Genomic DNA, 21,189 nt, shown 5'->3' on the forward strand with positions numbered 1-21,189 from the left:
AGCAATTGGATTTAGATTACCCTCGATAAGGCATAAAGTACTTTTTCTTCTCCCAATTTTTGATAGTCATTCAGTATACATCGCCAGGGAATTACACATATATTTTGAAGAATTCTTTGGGTACAACTGGCATATATATTAAGCATCTGGGACAGATCAGTGAATGAGATACATAGAGAAATTAGATCTAGTGGGGGAAAGAAGCATTAGTTTGACATTCATTCAAATTACAACTATGAAAAGTTTTTGGATGGTTTAGTATAGGGCCCTACGAAAGTGTTTAGTAAGAGGACTTAACCCTGTGTAGGTCAGGTTGGACAGTGTAACGTAGAAGCTGGGAGAGAGGGCTTAAGAAAGTAAAAAAGTAAACTAATACTTCAAGGATTAAGGATCAAGCCAGGAGATCTAGGAAGTTTTCCTCATTTTATTAGTGAATATACTCTTATTTGAACTATAGAATACATTTTTTGAATATACTCACTATTTGATTTAGTGAGTTTCCTTTTATAAATATATTTGATTACTAATAATAACGTTTATTCATCAAAAATTATAAAGGAAGGCAAACACCATCAACAATAACAAGAATCAATGCACCAAGAAACCATTCCCCTGAAAGCATACCAGGCCAAGAAAAAAAAAAAAAAGCTCTGTACAATTATAAATCCATACAGAGAGTGGCTTGTGACACACTGATGTATATATCCTTAGACACTTTGTGCATCTGTAAGCATTTGTATACATATTGTTCTTAACAGAAATGGGACTATAGCCTCATTAGATTTATATTCTTTTAATGGTTGCAGCATCTTTGTAATGGATGTACCTTTATTTAAGCAATCCCTGTTTATGAACATTTTAGTTATTTCTAACTTCAAAACCCAGGAATATTTTAAGCCAAGTCTAATGCATTTGTAAAGTTGACTTAATCAGTTTAGCACCTAAATTAATCTGAAGTAAGGAGACATTCACTTACGGATTTCAGAGCTTCTTTGCTTATATTTGCATACGAAAGATGGTTCAAATGAGAATTGGAGGTATAGACATTTAACTTACTGAGATATACTTCAGCAGATAGAATTCATTTGTAATGCCTAGAATAAGACTCATTTGCATCATTATCAGTTTTCTACAACTTATGCCCACCATTCCAGTGGAAAAACACCCAAGATCTTTTTTGTCCATTTTTGAAGTTTTTGCAGTTTTTTCTGAGTCTCCTTCTTGCCATCATAAATAATTTCCAAAGGTAATTCCTCATTTAAAAAAAAAAAATAGCTGCAACTAGAGTGTTAATTAGTCCTATAGGTCTCCTGGAGTTTGCAAATCTAGAACCCTGAATTATTGGGCAACTATTGAGCAAGATGACAGAATTAACTGTTCTGAAATTTTCATGAGAAATCTTGAATTGAGTTTTTAAAAGCCTCTATTACTTGCTTTTCTGAGGCTAGAAAACCAAAACCAAGAAACTCCACCAGATTTCACCTTCACTACCTATGTAATGGGGTGAATTTCTGTTAGGTTGAGGCTCCCAGAATTTGCTAAGGCTCCTGTCTTGCCAGAAAATGACCTTCCTCACTACCCATGAGTCTGGGAACCTGTCAGTCAGCTAGGTACTAGGCCAGTTTTCTTGGGAGAAGTTGTAGATATTAATTCCATATAGAAAGTAATTCATTGTTTCTTAATAGTTGCTTGTCATTTCTGATTACATGAAATCATGTTCAAATATGATACTCCAGGAATAGCCTTGATTACAAAATCAATTTATCTAATAATACACTGGTAGAAAGGTGGGACACATTCTTATTGAACCTATGACAATAATTATTTTGCCATAAAAAGTAATAACATTCATTAGAAGTTTCTGAATTCTGGAGGTATCAGTGAGAATCAGATGCTATTTTAAAATGTTTCATTTTAGTTTATACAAGCAGTGCCCACAAAATTGAGAGTTAATTATAGCTTAAAGAGAAAGAAAGATAAAGATCTTCATATATCTGTTAGAAAATAGAGTATTAAAACAGCGTCAGCAACAAATAGCCACAACGAATGTCCCTGATCAGTTGATTTAATCTTATGTTATTCTTGTTTCATTGGATCTTGGGTCTGCCTTCTGCTTCTACACAAACATTCTGCATGTTAATGTTCAGTTTTAGACATATACTCAAAGTTGATGTTGTAATTGTAACTGTCTTGTTAAATTGCCACATTTCCTTTGGTAAAACCATACACATGCCTATCTTAGATTTTTGTAACTTGGAGGCTTTTAGTTACACATGCATTGGCTTAAGAATAAATTGCATTTGCTAATTAAATACTAATCAATTAACTTTGTGGTAAATTTAGGCACTGTATCCTTGTTTTCAGATTATTATCTATTCCACGTTAACCTTGTGAGAACAAGATATTTTTCAAAATCTCAATGAATAGTGAAAGACTAATTGATTTTAGTAAGCACTTAGAAATACTGTTCTAGAATCTATAATAAGCATTATCATCCCCTAATTTAATTATTGTCCTCCCAAAAGGATGTAGTCCAAAAAGAAAATAAAAACAGGAAAAGCAGTGGATAGGACTATGACTTTCCAAATCCAGTTATACATATGTATAACATTTTAACAAAATAATGAATCTCAGTGCCTATGAAGGGCTAAAAAATAGCATATAACCACTAGGGGAAAAATGTTAATTCATAGAGAAATTGACCTTATTTTTGTCAAAAAAAAATAATAAAACTTGTATACTTGCACTTTTTTGTGTAATGTGTGTCTAATTTATTACAATTGTTTTTAGATCACAAATTCTGTAAAATTTATGAATATTACTTGAAAAACCAAATAAATCTCTAGTATGTATTCTCTATGTCACAATAATTAGGCAAAAATCATAAAATTCAATCAAGGCTATAGGTAGGTTTACATTGAGTTTTTAATGTAAATAGCTTGTAGATGTTTACATTAATATATCTCAAGTACTTCAATAGGTCTCCATAAAATTAGGGTGATTTCTGTTGTAAGAAACAAAAATATTGTGCGTTGGCTTAAACAGTAAAAGGAAAGTTATTTGTTCACGTAATAAAAATTGTATTGATAATGAGATTTTGGTTTAGTTTGATCAGGGCTCTGCCTCTGTTACCGAAATTTTCTAAGCTTTACCTATTTCTGTGTCAGGTACATTCTTAGACCTGCTTCCTCTTGTGAGTGAATAGGCCACCAGGGGAAACTAGGTCTTTATGCTTCGTCATTCACATCCAGGAGGAGTGAGAGACTTCTGAGCAACCACTGAACAAAAGTCCAGGGTTTGCTCTGAATTGACCACTCTGAGCCAACCCCTGAGGCCAAAGTGTCAGACGCATAGGCTGGGTGACTCTTTCTTGTCTCAGATCTGTCATCCTGGTTGGTTTATCCAGTCACTCAGCCTTCGTCTCCCACCTGGGAAAAAGGGTTCTCCTCATACAAACTGGAGGGTTCCCATACGAAGTGGGGAGGGAAGGGAGTGGAATGGATATTGAGTAGGCCTTGTAGATGTCCATTACAGATTTATTTTGCTCTACTCATTCTTTAATTGTTTTGGAGGTAGTGGAGAAATCATTTTTATAATCGTCGTCTCTAACTACACAAGCTGCTTTATTCCACATATAGTTTTTCTTGTAATCTTCTTGGCAATTCTAGGAAGTAGATATTATCTCACCAGATAAACAGAAGGGGGTTAGCCAATTTAGTTTTGCCATATTCACATAGGTAGTAAAAGCAAAAATCAATTCAAACCTGTCATATTCTAAAGTCTGTGCTCTTTCTCTTGTACTCTTCAGGTTGTAAACATATTTGCAAAATAATTTTGAGAGGAAGCTTATTTAGAGTTGGGAGATCAAAGGGTTTATACATTTTTAATAAACATTCATTCTCTAAGCATTTATAGTGTTCTTACTATGTGCTAGCTAGATGGCAGGTGCTGGAGGCACAATAGGAAGAAGACAGAGGTGCCTTCTACTCTCGTGGATTTAGTGGGAGAAGCAAATGTTAATAACACATGCAATCGGGTGTGTAATTACAAACCATTTAGCTGCTCTGTGGTAGGATCTTACCAAGTCTGGGAAGGGTCAGCAGACAGTTTTTTCCTAGGTGACAACATTTGAGTTGAGATCTGAAGGATGAGACTGAGTTAATCAAACAAAAGGAGTAGGAGGAAGGGACAGGCGGAGGGAAAATGGCATGGGCAGTAACTGAAAGGAGTCGTCTTTGCTGGATCATAAAGAGAACACAGGACATGATGCATGACAAGGGTGAGACAAGATGGGCAGGATCCTGCAGGGGCTGTAGGTGTTATTAAGAAGTGTGTTTGAAATTCCCGAAGAAATTATCTTAGAGAGGATTGATTTTATTTACCTTAAATATTTGAGAAAGTTGCTGAGAGAGTATCAGACTATCTATTGGAATTATCTCTCTGAATATTTATAGTGTTTTCTTAAGACATGTTTTCCTGCCTCAGTCGAGCCTTAATTCAGCTATAGAATTACTCAGTCATATTCAGGTTTTCAGTCTTGGCATGTAAATTATTTATAACAGCTTTAAACTTCTTATAAACATTTATAATTTATACTCAGATGTAAAACCTTTAAGATTAAGGCATCTACATATTAGTGAATATTTATCAAAAGAATATTGAATTAGTTAGAGTTGCAAATGTGCAGAGAAGTCCAGACATTAAACTTTCGGGAAGAAATATGGAAATAATATTTACAGAATTAATTTAATGGAGGTGTCAGTGTTTGGTGACTTGACATGCTCTATCGACTGTTCCTATCAGAATTGTATTATGTTTGTGTCCTTTTATTTTTTAGTTATAATTAAGGAATGAGAGAGAAGCAGAGCTTTATTTAAATATACTGTGGATGCTTGCCTGGAACTAAGGTAGTGTAATAAAAACATTTTCTTACTTATTTTTTAATACCATAAATAAAGCATATATCAGAGTTGAACTTAGTTCTCTTGAGTTCCTCCATGTTGAGAAGATAGCTTACTCAAAAGTCCAAACATTTGACCAATGGTATATAATATTTAAGCATAGAATTTGTTGACTACTTGCTTAACAAACAAAATAATATTTTCGATTCTGTTACTTCGCTTGCTGAAACTATAATAACTTTATCAAAATAATTTTTGATAACTGATCCACTTACATGGTAGGAAGGAGGAGGTACTTATTTTAAAATAAATTTTAAAAACAGGAACACATATTGTCGAGAAACTAAACTAATGTTTGTTGGGCAAGCATCTTCATCCTTTTGACTTTGTAAGGGTGGTAAATAATTTATTTCATAGGTAAGAAGATGTATTTTCTTTTCTGAAATGAGAACTTAGTTCTCTTGCCTTCATGTTGAATGACTCCGAGGAAGGGCAGAGGGAGATAGTTGTGCTTAGTTGTCATTAGAGGGCTTGAATTAAAGCATCTTTATTCCTTGCTTGGAATATATGATGTCGCAATAAATTCCTGCTCAAACATTCTTCATACCACCCTTCTTTTCCGGCTAGGAGAACTGATATTCCTTTCCTTATACTTTCAGGATAGAGTAGGTTAAATAAAAACTTTCATGTATAGTGCACTCTTCCTGGCAAGTAAACTCTATTAATCACTTTGAAATGCTAACATTTCTATTAATACTATTTCTACTAAAAAATAACTAAGGCTTCCATTTTTTGGAACATCTCTGAGATTTTCTCCTATATTGTATCATTGAACTTTAGCTCATTCTTTTGGGAGAGTAATAATGCAAGTATTGTTCCCATTGTGTAGATTAAAAATGAAAACTTTAGAGAGCACATATGACCCATTCTATTTAGGTAAATCACGAAGAGGATATGAAGAAGAGGATGTGATAGAAGGACCTGAAATTCACTGTGCACAGTGGTATGTACCCACACCGTGAACTGTTGGGTGCCAGCACTTGCTCATTTTTATCAAAATTTTAAACATCCAAGTAGCAGTTATTTTGCTAAGGACTGTCATGGTATATCCTCAAGGAGTTTTGGAAAAAGATATAATTTGTTCATTTATTTATAAATTATTTATTGACTGATAAACTACTGTGTCATTTGATCAGTACCTTCAGTGTATAGGACAGTTAATGTCAAGGTGAAGTGGGTAAATGGGGAAGGGACATCCTAGTCTGCTTGAGTTGTTGGAGAAGTTCCATAGGAAGTTGTCCCTGAGATTCAGTTTTGAAGGGGGAGGGAAGTAAGTAATAAAGATCTAATATCAATATTTAATGAATACTATGTGTGTCAGATTTCTTTTGTAACTGCTTTATATGTATTAACTTGTTCTCATAACAACCCTAGAGGTAGGTACTACCAATGAGAATACTGAGGCTGAGAGGTTCATCATCTACCCTGAGGTCACACAGTTAATAATGGCTCATTTCCTCTATGTAAAAAAAATGACATGTTTTGGGAATGGTATCAGTTGGAATGATTGGAAGTTATGGTTTGTGGGAGTTTGTAGAAATCTTGATTGGACAGATAGCTATGGGTCAGATCATGAAAGTCTTGGCAGACACAGAAGTTAGAATTTTATTCTGTAGAATTCATATCTATGTTTTTTGGAAACAGAGTCCAGAGTTCACCTCAATCAGAATCAACATGATATGCCTTTTAGAAAGGCAAATTTTCAGGTCCCACTTCAATTCTAACTAAATCAGAATTTCCCTGCCTCAGAGTATGGTGAAGGTGAAGTGATAGATAGACCTTTAGTTCCTAACAGCAGGTGCTAATATTATTTGTCTGTACTTTTTTTTGGCATATAATTTAAGTTGAAAGTTATTGTAAAGAAGGCTATGAGTTTCATTTTGTAAAAGTTGGATTTAACTTGCTTATGAAGTGATCCTATTGAAAATGTGAAAAAAAGAAAGTGAATGTTTGATTTGGAGGCACAGAGTTGTTGAGTCTTCTGCTTATGTTGGCAGAAGACTCTCATGGATGTGGTTGAGATTATTCATGGTGAAAAAATAGAGCAGTAAGCATGGTCTGGAAAGCACTGAAATATGAAAACTCAACTTGAAATATGAAAATGTGACATGTCAAGGGATTAAAGAATTCATGTGAGAAAAGAACTAGGGGGCCAAAAAGGCCAGTGGCTACCTGAAGAAGCAGAATTCTGATGGAGAAGTAGGGGTGGAATCCTGATTAGAATGTAGATGTGCAAGTGGGTGGGCTGAGAGAAAGGGTTAGGTTATTCTTTGTTAAAACTTGACTTTAAAATGAAGAGAAGTAGAGTGATAATCAGAAGGAGTTATAGCATAAATGGAGAGTTTAAACATTACTGTTTTCTTATTACACAATACACAGTTATTGTAAAGGTTGAAACAATGCAAATATGTGCAAAGAATAAAATTTACTTTCATCCAATAGCAAGAGGCAGCAACTGTTAAAATCTGTCATTTTTAAAGCCATGTTTCTATCAGTAGATGTATTTATTCATTTTAATGGAAATATGGTTCAGCTGTTCAAATTGTATGTACCTTAATGTATCAGAAACACTTTATTTCTTTCACTAAATATTCTTCTATATCATTATCTTTTCACAGTTGCCTAGTGTTATTATATCGTGTCTCTACAACAGTTCATATAATCCTATTTTTTGGCAGTTTAGCTTTTTTTAAAATTCATTTTTAAAATTAAAATAGTACTACCATTAATATCACTGTGGCTAAACTTTTTCCAACATAATTGTATACTGTGATAGATTTCAAACTGTGGAATTATTAGATTAAATTAAACAAAGTCCCAAATGGAGTGTGGGTTTATGAGTTTTATACAGCAAATAGCTGGATTAGTCTTCAATAAAAGGACAGACAATTCCTCCTCCAGGTGCAAGGAGAGAGCTTCCCGGTGGTGGGTGGTGGGAGACAGAATTGAGGAACTGCTGTGGGGAAATAATCATATAATCTCTCTTAATGTGGGAAGAAAATATTTTGATGATAGTGAAAGGGCAGGTTATCGTAGGGTGTTGGAAAGTTGTGAGTATTTGAAAAGCAATGAGAAGAAAAAGCAAGGGATTCCATTAGGGATGGTTTCTGGAGTTACTGAGCAAATTCTTACTTGGCGGTATTGAGGACCATGTGTCTGTAGGGCACCAGGCACCTAGGTTTCATTGACCTTTCCAGCAGCATTTCACCTTCAGGTCTAGGAGGTGAAAATGCCAAATATGACTTCATCCATAATTTGGAACTAGTAGGATTAGCATGGGCAAGGTAGGAGCTGCACAGTGAAGGAGTTGACGTCATAGAGAAGCAGACTAGTATCTACAGCCACAGAAAGTTGTCGATGAAGCATGGAGGGACAGTAAAGACATGAAGAATGCATGGTTTGTGGATGTCAGAGAGCTGAAATAAAGGAATGAGAGCTGGAAAATGATAAAATTGTGTTTAGAAAGTGGACCCCCCCCCCCCGGGTGTTTTGAGATTTTAAAAGGGGAGGAATTCTCATTTGAAGTCAAGGTCCACGGTTGGTCATTTGATTTGGTGAGCTAAAGGTAAAGGGAATAAGGTCATGAAACTATGTGCAACTTATCATTGTCCATGTGGATATATGGGTGGTGGGAGGATTTTTTACTAAGGAGGAAAAGAGTGCTGTGGAAACCCCTAATCCTGGATAAATGGTAAAAAGATTTTAGCTCATAATGGTGAAGAATGAGGATACGGTAGTTGATTGACCAGGACAATTTGAAAATGTTTTTGGAAGATGGACATGAAGGTGAATGTTTTGGGAATTGAGTGGCACCAAATTATAGTAGCAAATATGAGCTTCTAGCATGCCCCTGATCACCTGCTAGCGTGAGATACTAGAGTTGGGTCTGGAGGTGGGTAGTGGGACATTACCTCTTTCACCCTCCAGCACAAAAGAGTGAGGAAGACAGAATTCTAAGTGTTGTAGTGAATTTTCCTTTTGAAAACTCCAATGTGTCTGGGGGTAAGGTGTGGGGATTATATAGTGTTAGGTATCATCTGTTGACTTGCTAGTGAACAAAGAAAATTCACAAGCCTCTCACCTAGGGTGGAGGACTGATTGTCATTAGCTGCAATTTTTTGTTAGTTTCCGCATTTTCCTTTTCCTAATGTAAATTCTAAAAGTCTGATCCGAGAGAAATAAGAGATGTGAGGATGTAGTTTATTGGAGAAGTTGTTTTAAATTTAAGAGGGGAAGGTAAAAAGTTATTGCACAATAAAATACTGGTTTTTGCTTGCTCTGTCAAAACTTCTGGGTGTAATTGAAAAAGGTATGAGCTTGGGATCCAGGAGTTTTGCATTACAGATGGCAGTCACAACATTTTGGGACCCACCTCTAAAATTCAGATGTTGAGTCAATGTCCCGGAAAGGTCTTCTAAATCTAAAACTCTTTCATCTTCAATTCTAAGTTCCAATCTCTATTATCTAAAAACTACCCTCTTCTACTCTTAAAAGAATTTTCTTTAATCTATGAACTTAGGAGCTAAGACTAAATTCTGTTTATTCTTAGCTCTTTGCAGACATTTTAGAAAGAAAAGAGTGGTAATGGAATGAGTAGTAAGTTTAGATAGATTCAAGAAAGACCTCATGAATGATTTCAATTATAGGGGTAAACAAATATATAAACAAAATACAAAATTAGGTAGATGTTGAACACCTAAGGGCTGCTTCAGGAACTCCCTTAGCAGCTGTTGGAGGTGGAAGGATGTCTTCGGTTGGGCCAGATGCTTTTAGAGGAGTAAGAGGTGAAAGTTACCATTTTGTTTGACAATTATTGAGGTGTAATAGAGATGACTTATAGATTCTAGTTTCAAGCTTGTGATTTTAAGAACCTTGCACTGTGCTATGCATATTGTATATACCAAACACGTATTTGATTGACCTGAGTTTCTCTGGCAAAGCACCTTGATGTAATTAATCATAATTTAGCACATTCCAAAATTCTGAAAGCAATTTTTCTTTCTGAATAGGAATTCAGAGCCTGTTCCAGGTTTTTCTTTCTTTTCATGTTTACCATCTTTCATTTTCTCTTGTCCATGATATTTTTTGCCTGCTTTATGCTATGAATTATGTATGGCACATACTACCCATACTCTTAAAGCTACTAAAGCTTTGCCCTTTGCACTTTTTTTTTTTTTTTGGCACACCTATTAGATCCTTTAGCTTAATCATCCATGTCTGCCTGTACTAGATTGTTTCCCTTAGAACTCTGTAAGCCACAAAGTGAAACTGATTAGGATTTTACAGTCCTGGTGATTTTCCTTCTGGTATACTACCAAAAAAAAAAAAAATGCTGTAGCACAAGGAGCTGATGAATCATTTTGCAGGGCTTCTGTTTTCTATTTTCTATTTGCAAAATTAGGTATGATCATGAGCATAGGAACATCTCCTAATATCATGAGGACAATAATAAAATCATCAGTGTTAGCTTTGGTCTCTGATAAATGTAACATATAATATTTTTTAGTAAATTGAGTTCCCTAGAGAACATTCATTCTTATGAAATTTCACTTTTGGAAGTTTAATTGCTTGTGCTGGAAGCTAAGATGACTCAGCACCTGCTGCTATGTGTCTGCTGGATTGTCCTGGGGTCCTTACACCTGTTAAGTCATTAAATCATCACAGCAGGCTCTTAAGATAGGTATGGATTTTTCCATTTTACTGAAAGGAGATTGACTCTGAGTGTATGTAACTGATTTTTCTTACACCAGCCAGCCAGTTAAGCCTCAAAGCTGGGATTTGACTTGTTTGTCTTACTCAAACTATACCAGGTTCTCTAACTGGAGGTGGACAAAGAAATGAATTAAGGCCTCATTTTGGATTTAGACACTGATTTGGATAAAAAATGAAGCCAACTGCTGTTGGTTGAGATGGTAGGCTTTTGGGAATTAATTCAGCTTAGGCCTGAGTATAATCTCTGGCAAGGGGCCAGGCTACTGTCACATAATACTGCCAGATCAGAAAGGGTGCCTTGATCATCAGTTTTATTTCTACATAGTACAGTTCCACTGTATGGGAGTGAATCATGGGAAAATAAATCCATATGGGGTCATAGTGTATATTTCCCACAGTTTGTTTGAGGCACCATTACCATGGATATTTTATCTTCTAATGCTTGGCATTTGATTCAGGGTCACGATTCCCAAAGCTGGGCTCTTGGCTGGGATCCAACATCTGCCATTTGTTCCTTCTTTCTCATTCCCATTACATACTTTCCCACTGTTATCTGCTCATATTTTACTACTATGATAGGTTTCTAATCTGATCTTTCCTTCAGTCTATCCTAAATATTGCCTAGTAGAGTAATTTTTCCAAAATACTAATTCTGCTTTAAAATACTATTATGCTTCATACAGTATGATTCCATTTATGTGTCATTCTTGAAATGACAAAATTGCAGAGGGAGGAACTGATTAGTGGCTGTCTGGGCTTAGGGGTTGGGTGCAGAGAGATGGGTTTGACTCTAAAGGGTAGCATGAAGGAAGTCATTGAGTGATCTAATAGTTCTGTGTTTTTATTTGTGATAGATGCATGTGTGATAAAATGACATAGAACTATACAAAAAGTTTTCACTAATGTCAAGTTGCTGGTTTTGGTGTTAATATTTAGTGTACATAATATGTAAGCACTGGAGGAAACTGGGTGATATCTTGAGATCTCTCTGTACACAATCTTTGCAACTTCATGTGAATCAATATTTATTTAAAAAGTAAAAAAAAATACTGTTGTGCTCTAGCATCTTCAAGTTCCTTTGTCTATCATATTCATCATGTTTCATATTCTCTCTTTTCCTCTGAATTAATCATCCAATGGTATCACTCCTGATTTTTTTTTTTCTATTTAGATCTTATTTGGCATTAACACAGTGTTTGACTTATACCAGCTTACCAAAAATGCTTTTGAATTAAAAACTGAACAATTAATTATGCTTTATGAAAGAACAGAATATCAATATGTGGTCTTACTAACCTTCCTTCTTTCTTACCCATCTAGTCATTCAGTTTTTCTTGTCTGTGCCTCATCTTTTCCTAGGACTAATTTGCATTCAAGGGATTTGTCTGGTGGAGTGTTGGGAACTTGAGCTTGCCTGGTAGGGTTGCATTGCCTTTTCACCACAGTATTAAAGCCCTAAGTCCAGTCACAAATTCTAAAAAGCAGTGACTTTTTAAGGACTTAAAACTCAATGTCATGAAGGTAAGATGAGCCAGGAAATCCAGGGTATGAAGTATGATAAACCATATCATCCACCCAATCAAATTTATTGAGATTTATATTTATGTTATACCTCAACATATGGTATATCTTGGTATTCTATAGTTATAGTGTTCTATGAAAATAGGTTTCAGATTTTCCAGTTTCTTTAATGATTTTTTTGGGTCTAGTTTCTGTTAATTACTCAAACTATGACTGTAGAGATGTCTGTTTTCTCCTGTAATTCTGTCAAATTTTGCTTCATATATTTTGAAGGTTTGTGATTAGATCCATACACATTTATGATTGTTACGCTTTCTTCCTGATGAACTGACTCTTTTTATTAGTATGAAAGATCTCTTTGTGTCTTTGTTGTCAGTCTTTTTATGCTTACTGCTTGCATGGTGTATCTTTTCCATCCTTCAAATCTGTGTGTCTTTATATTTAATGTGGATCTCTTAAAGGTAACATGGAGAGTTGAGTCTTGCTTTCTTTTATCCATTATGGTCATCTTTTCCTTTTATTCAGTGTGTCTTGTCCATTAACACTTAATGCAGTTATTGATATGGTTGGATTTTGGTTCCGTTTTCTTTTTGTTTTCTATTCTTTCTGTTTTTTTGTTCCTGTTTCTCCTTTCCTGCCTTGTTTGGGGCTAAATGTTCCAAAATGTTTTTTAGAATTCCATTATAATTTATCTACTGGCTTTTCTAGTGATTTTTGTGTGTGTGTGTATGTGTGTGTATGCATGTACATGTGTGCTTGCTGTAGGAATTATATTTCCTTAATTTTTCTTTGAGTTATTATTTGGGGTTAATATCATTTGGGGTTAAATTCATATGTACTTTAAAAACATTAAGAAAAAATAGTGTTTTATATATACCCTTTCTTGTCATTCTTTTTGAATATTTGACTTTCTTTCTGATGTCACTCAACCAGGAGAATTTTGTTTAGGATTTCGTATACTGCAGATCTCTAGGAGCAAGTTTTCACAATTTTCTTTTACCTGAAAGTATCTTTATTTTGCCATTATTTCTGATGAATATATGGACTGGATATAAAATTCTGGGTTGATATTTGTCTCTCCTCAAAAAGTCAAGAATTGATTCTTATCATCATTTTCTTGTATGTAATGTGTCATTTTTGTTCCTGACTTATTTAAATTTTTTTTTTTTATATTTGGTTTTCAGCAGTTTGACTATGCATACCTGAGTGTAATTTTCTTTGCACTTATTTATTCTATTTCAGGTTTTCTGAGCTTCTTCAATATGCACACCTATGTCTTCTACCAAACTGGGAAATTTTCAGTTATTTTCTCAATGTTTTTCTGCATTATGTTCTCTCGCCTCAGCCTTCTAAAACTCTAATTATACAAATATTTGCTTTTTCGTTAGTGCCCTAGAAGTCCCTGATAATCTGTTTTTGTTTCTCTCTTCTTCAGATTGGGTTTGCCTTTACATCCTTAAGATTACTTAGAATTACTGTTCTGACAGCATAGGGGATAATCACAACATGTGGGTCATCTTTCCTTTAGAAAACGGGTTACATTTTCCTATTTATGCATACAGTAAGTGATTTTGAATTGTACTGGATTCACTTTGTGAATGATGCTTTGCATAGACTCTGTCTTCTGTATGTTCCTTCGAAGAGAAGTGTTTGTTTGTTTTTTTGTCTTAACAGGCAGATAATTTGGCTCAACTTATACTAAATTTTGACTTTCTGTGGCAGGTGGCAGCTCTACTGATCCTGTCAAATAGCTAGTATTGAATATGTACTGTGTATCATGCATTAAAATAGGTGACTATGCTACAAATATAAATAGACTCTAAGCTCAAGAGACTTGCAATCTAGTTGACAGAGATAGAAAAGTGAACAAATAAGCATGTTAAATTTTCATATAAGTACAATGCAATTAAAAAAATTATCTTTGAGACAACTCAATCCTTCTGAAAATAGAAGGTAGTTTATTTTACATATATGTAGTGGTGATGAAAGATTAGCTGATGCACAATAACTATTATACTTTGATTATATTTTGTTAATTCTTGGAATAAAGGACATTTTTCAGAAGTACATTGTATTGTGGGGAAGCATTATTAAAAAATAAATGTTTAAATTCTTGAAGACCATATTAAATAGGAGGAATACTCTTTTTACAAAAGTAAAAAAAGATGATTTGATGAAACGAGCAAACAAAACAAATGATTATAAATTGGGTGATATTAAACATTGCTGAAATAAAAGACTGCTATACTAAAAAAGTTGGGAAAACTCCAAAATGGTTTTAGAAAGACTCACTTAGACTCATGGAAAACGTATCTTAAAAATCTGTAAGTTTCCTATGTTAGGAAACATAGGATTTTCTTACTCATTTTGGATGGTCAGTTTACACTTACTTGTATAAATGAATGGATAACATGGGGTTGGTTCTTCTTTTGTAAAAGCATAGTTACCTTAGAAGTAACTTGAGCCTTTTTTTTTTCTTTTGTTTTAACAGTGTGTCATACTCAGTACATGTATCTGAAGATTACCCAGGTATGCTTCTCTTCTTTTTATTTTTATTTCAAATATTTATATCATGACTCTTTTGAATGAATATTTTTTTTTTCTGGAGATGTAAAATGTATGTAAATATATCTAGGAGTAAAGCACTGGTAGAGGAAGACTTTTAAAGTATAGAATTCTCTTGATTGCCTGGCAGGAATTAATACATGTCTTACCCTGAGACACAGTCCAGGATCAAAATAATTTCCCAATGAAATGTTCTTTACATGACCTCTATGATAGCTCCAGCCTGTGTGCTTATATGACAGTTAAAATGAAGATTCTCTAAACTGGTCTAATTGTTAATTTTGGAACATTATTTGGTCTTTCATAATGTAAGAGTAATAACTAGCACTTATTTGTTCCAGTTATTTCTCTAAGAAAGTGTGTGTGTGTGACTATGTATATTTTTTAGTATTTAAAAAAATTAGCTCATAGTTTAGTATGGAGATAACAGAAACCTTTTTGTAGCATTTAAATTAAGTATTTTATGTGGCAGTTTGCATTAAGCATTTAATCTTTTTAGAAGATTAAATGTTACATTGGAAAATAATTTCTTAGATCATAAACTTCCTTACAGTTATTTCGCTATGTTCTCCATATGTTTTATTCATAGTATTCCATAAAACTGTTACAATTATACAATGGGGGTTATTCATTATTAAGAATATGCCTATTTTTAGTAGTAATATGAAGTGTTCTAGGCAAATTTTACTGGAACAACCAAGACAAGAAATATTTGTGAGGAGACATTTTTTTGTAGATGGTTATGCAGTCAGCCCACTCTTGTGGTATATTATGTCTTTGATGCTGAATGTTTTTTAAGTACTTCAGAAAAATTAAAGCCCCACTATTTATAGAAATACTATAATTACTGTGCTTCTCATCTGAGGCAGGTCATAGAGATGTCAACCAGCAGAGATGCATGACTTTAAGTCAAGGTGATGGAAATTATGCCACAAATTAAACCCCAAATTGAAAATGCTATCAATTATTTTATAGCACAGGATATATGGTAGAAGAACTTGCTTTTCATAAACCAACCAAGTGGACCAAATGTTTAGCTCCCTCTTGTGGCCAAGAGGTATTACTTGGGCTTCTTCTGGCTTTATAGGAGCCCCTCTTGGAAATACCAATATACAAAACCTGAAATTTTAAGTTAAAGTATTGCTTATTATTTGTGCTCTTTTTACTGAATTTTCTTCTTGGAGCTAGTTGGTAATGAACTTCTAATATAATTTCATTTCCAAAATGAAAAGGAGTGTAAATATATATTTATTTGATCTATATGATCAAAGTAGGTCCTTTGTCCACAATAAAACACAAGGATGGGAGAGGGAGATTAGTGCATTCTGGTTTAAATACTGGGGCGGAATTTTGAATTAGTTGTTCCCCAAATCACCAAAATACACTGTAATAGTGCACATTATACCAAGTATTTCCACATACATAATTTCATTTGGTTCTAAATGCCAGTTTGTATTCAAGGCAGAGCAGGAGTGATTATGACATTCATGCTTGAGGAAATGTGCTGAGAGAAGTTAAATAATATTTCCCCAAAACATGTAGTTGGGTGTTAAAACCAAGTCTATAATTCAGTTCTGATTCCTGTTGCTTCTGGGGAAAGTAGTAGTATCAGTGTTTTTATGGAGCTTTCTTCAAAATGAACATTAATATATGATAATATTATCTGTGATTAAATTTTAATACACATTTATGTATACTAAGAATTGTTAGTTGATATGCTTGACTTTTTAGATAGACAGTATTATTTAAAAATTATGTATTTACTCTTCTTTTCCAATATTTATACCTGTGTTTTTTTCCTCTGGCACTGGCTAGAACTTCTGGAATAATTTTTAATAATAGATATGAAAGTTGGCAGCTTTGTCCCTTTTCTCAAAATTAGTGAGCATGCTTCCATTTGCTTTCAGAAGACAAAATATTATTCTTTTTGTCATTTACCAAGCTTTTGTTTATTTTTAAAGAATGAATATTAAATCTTTATCAAATTTTTGCTTGGTATCTGTTGAGATATCATATATACTTTCTCTTTTAAGTAATAAGGTGACGAGTTATATTAGCAGATATCCTTATGTCGATCTAAAAAGAATTATGTACATTTTGTCATATACTTTAGTATTAAAGATTTCATGTTCCTGAAGGAATTAAACTATGCTTTGAGTATTTGATGGAACTTGCAAGCAAATCTGTCTGACTCCAGTACTTCTTAGGGATGATTCTGGGACAGTTGTCTTATTTTTCTGCCGTGATTATTGGTCTGTTCTGTCTCAGTCATTATTGATTTCAGCATATTATGTGGGTACAAATGTTAAGGTTACATATATTGCTCTTTCCCACTCCCTTTGAGTCAGATCTTCAAGCGTGTCCATCCCCCAGTTGGTGTGCATCACACTCATTATGTATGTATATACCCATACCCTACCCCCCCCAACGCAACACCCGATAAATGTTATTCCTACATGTCCACTTAGGTGTTGATCAGTTAATACCAATTTGCTGGTGAGTACATGTGGTGCTTGTTTTTCCATTCTTGGGATACTTCACTTATTAGAATGTGTTCCAGCTCTATCCAGGAAAATACAATAGGTGCTATATCACCATTGTTTCTTATAGCTGAATAGTACTCCATGGTATACATATACCACATTTTATTAATCCACTCATGAATTGATGGGCACTTGGGTTGTTTCCACATCTTTGCAATTGTGAATTGTGCTGCTATAAACATTCGAGTACAGGTGTCTTTTTCATAGACTGACTTTTATTCTTTTGGGTAGATGCCCAGTAATGGGATTGCTGGATCAAATGGTAGATCCACTTGTATCACTTTAAGGTATCTCCAAATTGCTTTCCACAGAGGTTGAACTAGTTTGCAGTCCCACCAGCAGTGTAGGAGTGTTCCTATCTCTCCACATCCGTGCCAACATTTATTGTTTGGGGACTTGTTAATAAAGGCCATTCTCAGTCATTTTTTAATGTATGTTCTTCTTGAAAGTCATTATGTTGGTGAAATGTCCTAATTTTTTAGCAAAAAGTATAGCAGTTGGTCTATACTTATAAAAATCTTCGCCGTGGTTATTTCTCCATTCTGATTTCTATTGTTTGTATTTGTTCTTATCTTTTTCCTCCTTTGGTTTGTCTTCCAAAAATTTGTCCATTTTTAAAATTATTTCAAATAAATAGCTCTCTCTAATGTGTTTAATTTCTAAATGCAGTAATCTTGATGTCACCTTTATTAATTCCTTCTTATAAAGTTTTTTAGGCTTATTTTTTCTGTACTTTCCTGCATTATTTGGTTCAATGATTAGTTCATCATCTAACTTTGAAAACATGAAAATTTTTGCCCTATGGAAATGTATCTGTATTATCTACTGAAGTCAGGATTATGTCAGCCTAGCTTGTGTTCCTGGGAACAGATTTGTCCTTTTATAATTGTGATCTACTAGTTTACTTAAGACATCTTTGAAATTCACTTCATAGTTTGCTTTTGTCAAAATGAAAATTTAGAGGATCTTTTGAGATAGGCATACATAATTATATGTGTGTAAATGAAATGCTAAATATTATGTTGACTCTTCAAAATGAAGTGAAGAAATAGAGCAGCCTTCTGAGTTACTTGTTCTTCTTTGTAGATTTTATACTGAAGATAGTTTTTTTTTTTTAAGGTAGTGGATTACAGAATAGGTAGGTATATTACAAGTCACAAGTCAGCAGGATTCTTTAATTCTTATCTGTTTCCACCTTTAATTAGGAGGCTTACCTACTGACGGGAGTGAAATCTCTCATCCCTTGCATTCATCATTAGAATTTAGAAGAATGAGGGGGTAGTTTCTGGATCTTCTAGTACCCGTGAGTCCAAAGAGTCTTGACCAACATGAGCTACTTAAGTGTTGTATGTAACTTTATGAATAAATCACTTAAGTGAGAATTAGAATCCTATACCGTCTCTATCAAATTATAGTGTCTAAGATATTATTGTTTTTATATTTAATAAGCATTTATATTTAATAAGGTACTGAAAATTTTTGTGACAATATTTTCTATAATTAAATAAACACATGGTATAGTGACAAAGCACTGATTTTTAGATTCAGATAGATTCAAGCTTCACCACTTACTAGCAGTATAACTAATTACTTAAGTAATTTGAGTAAATTACTTAGTTTCTCCGAGCCTAAGTTTCCTAATCTTTAAAATAGTAGTAATAATTGACTGGCTTTGAGGATGACATGAAATCATACAGAAAATTCAGGGAAAATATACAGAATATAATATAAAATCAAGACAAATATTATTTAGAGTTATAATTATTATTTCTCTTAAGTTATATGGTAATGAAGAATGGAATAACATGACCTAAATTAAGCTGCATTTGACATAGAATAAAAGTGATAGTTTAAACATGCTTTTCCATAGTTCTATTCATCTTTCCCCAGTTGTCTATGGAAATTCTGGTAATGTTTGCATAGTCTGGTAGAGAAGCAAAAATATTCATATTGTTCACATGTTAACAAAGATCTGTAGGTCCTCTATATCAGAGGTCCCCAATGTTTTTGGCACCAGGGACCGATTCATGGAGGACAGTTTTTCCATGGACCAGTGTGTGTGTGTGTGTGTGTGTGTGTGTGTGTGTGTGTGTGTGTGGCGGGGGATATGGTTTGGGGATGATTTAAGCATCTTACATTTACTGTGGAGTCAAACCTCTCTGCTAATGATAATCTACATTTGCAGCCACTCCCCAGTGCTACCATCACCGCTTCAGCCCTGCCTCAGACCATCAGGTCTCATAAGAACGGTGCGACCCAGTTTATAGTAGAGTTCATGCTCCTATGAGAATCTAATGCCTCCATTGATATGACAGGAGGTGGAGCTCAGGCAGGTTTGGGAGCAATGGGGAGGGGCTGTAAATACAGATGAAGCTTCTCTGCAGGCTTTCTCTGCAGGCCAGTCACTTACCTCCTGCTGTGCGGCCTGGCTCCTAACAGGCCATGGACTGGCTCTGCCACCCAGCGTTGGGGACTGCAGCTCTATATAACATACACATTAAAGAACCTGTCCCCAGAAGTTTTAAGAAAATAAAAAGTAGGCAGCTCTGGAGTCAAGTGGGAGAATTCTAGTGAAGGAATTTGAGTTTGAAAACATTCTTATTCTGTCACTGACTCATTCTGTTACCTTAAATGCATTCCTTAACCCTTTTTGTGTCCTACTTTCTCATCTCTAAACAAAAATGGCATCATTATTACAGATGTCAGAATAGTTGGAGGAAGATTTAGAATCATTTAAGCAACAATGAGAAAAACAAGTGGAATGGATTCATGTAGTTGGGATGAACCTCAGAGATCATGAGCGGACCTCACTATATAGCTAAGAAGACTGTGGCTTAGGTTAAAAAGGATGAACAACTAGTTAGTAGTAGTTTTTATTTTTAATTTTAAAATAATTAGTAAATAAAGGTTGAGTATATTTGAGGTTTACAATGTGATGATTTGACACATGTATACATTCATAATGATTACACAATCAAATTAATACATTCATCACCACACAAGCTATAAATTAGATCCTGAGGAGTTCCTTTCATAACTATAACTGAAAGTTCCTACCCTTTGAGCAACATCTTTCCATTTCCCCCAAACCCTGCCAAGCACTGTTTTTATGCTCTGCTTCTACTAGTTCAACTTATTTAGATTCCACATAAAAGTGAAATCATGCAGTATTTGTCTTTCCGTGTCTGGCTTATTTTGTACTGCACAATGTCCTCTATGTTCATTCATATTGTTGCAAATGGCAGGATTTCTTTCTTTTTTATGGCTGAATGGAATATTCCATTGTATATATGTACCACAATTTCTTTATTCAGTCATCTGTTGATGGACCTTAGATTGTTTCCACCTCTTGACTATTGTGAGTGATGCTGCAGTGAACATAGAGGTGCAGATATCTCTTTGAGATACTGATTTCATTTCCTTTGGATATATATTCAGAAGTACGATTGCTAAACTGGGTAAGAGAAGAAATAGATAATTTCCTAGAAATATAACAACCTATCAAGACTGAATCATAAAGAAATAGAAAATCTGAACAGACCAATAATGAATAAGGAGATCAAATGAATAATTGAAACCTTCCAGCAAAGAAAAGCCCAGGACCAGAGTGCTTTGCAAGTGAATTCTTTCAAAAAATTGAAGCAGCATCTAGATTTCATGTGCTTTCTTTACTCTCTTAATCTCCTACATTTCTTATCACAATTTGAGTCTACCTCTGTGATTCAATTTGGCCTTTTATGTAATAATGGCTATTTAGGAAATAATGTCATGAAACCTGAGAACATGTTGGTTTGGGATAAATTAAGCCAAAGCCAGAAACTAAATGTGTTCTAAAGCATAAATACTAATTAAAATACAACTGGTAGAAAATCTCTTAGAAAATGGTA

General features: G+C 34.2%; 1 protein-coding gene across 2 annotated transcripts in view; it reads left to right on the forward strand.

The window, feature by feature from the left end:
- Positions 1-21,189, forward strand: part of PARP8 (poly(ADP-ribose) polymerase family member 8) — a 164,239-nt gene that overhangs the window by 68,079 nt on the left and 74,971 nt on the right. For both annotated transcript variants that reach the window (XM_012740405.3, XM_012740403.2), the window contains exon 4: positions 14,686-14,723. In XM_012740405.3, coding sequence (XP_012595859.1) covers positions 14,686-14,723 — 38 coding nt within the window. The remainder of the gene's footprint in view (positions 1-14,685; positions 14,724-21,189) is intronic.

The sequence above is a fragment of the Microcebus murinus genome, chromosome 11, assembly GCF_040939455.1.
Source record: "Microcebus murinus isolate Inina chromosome 11, M.murinus_Inina_mat1.0, whole genome shotgun sequence".
Taxonomy (NCBI): domain Eukaryota; kingdom Metazoa; phylum Chordata; class Mammalia; order Primates; family Cheirogaleidae; genus Microcebus; species Microcebus murinus.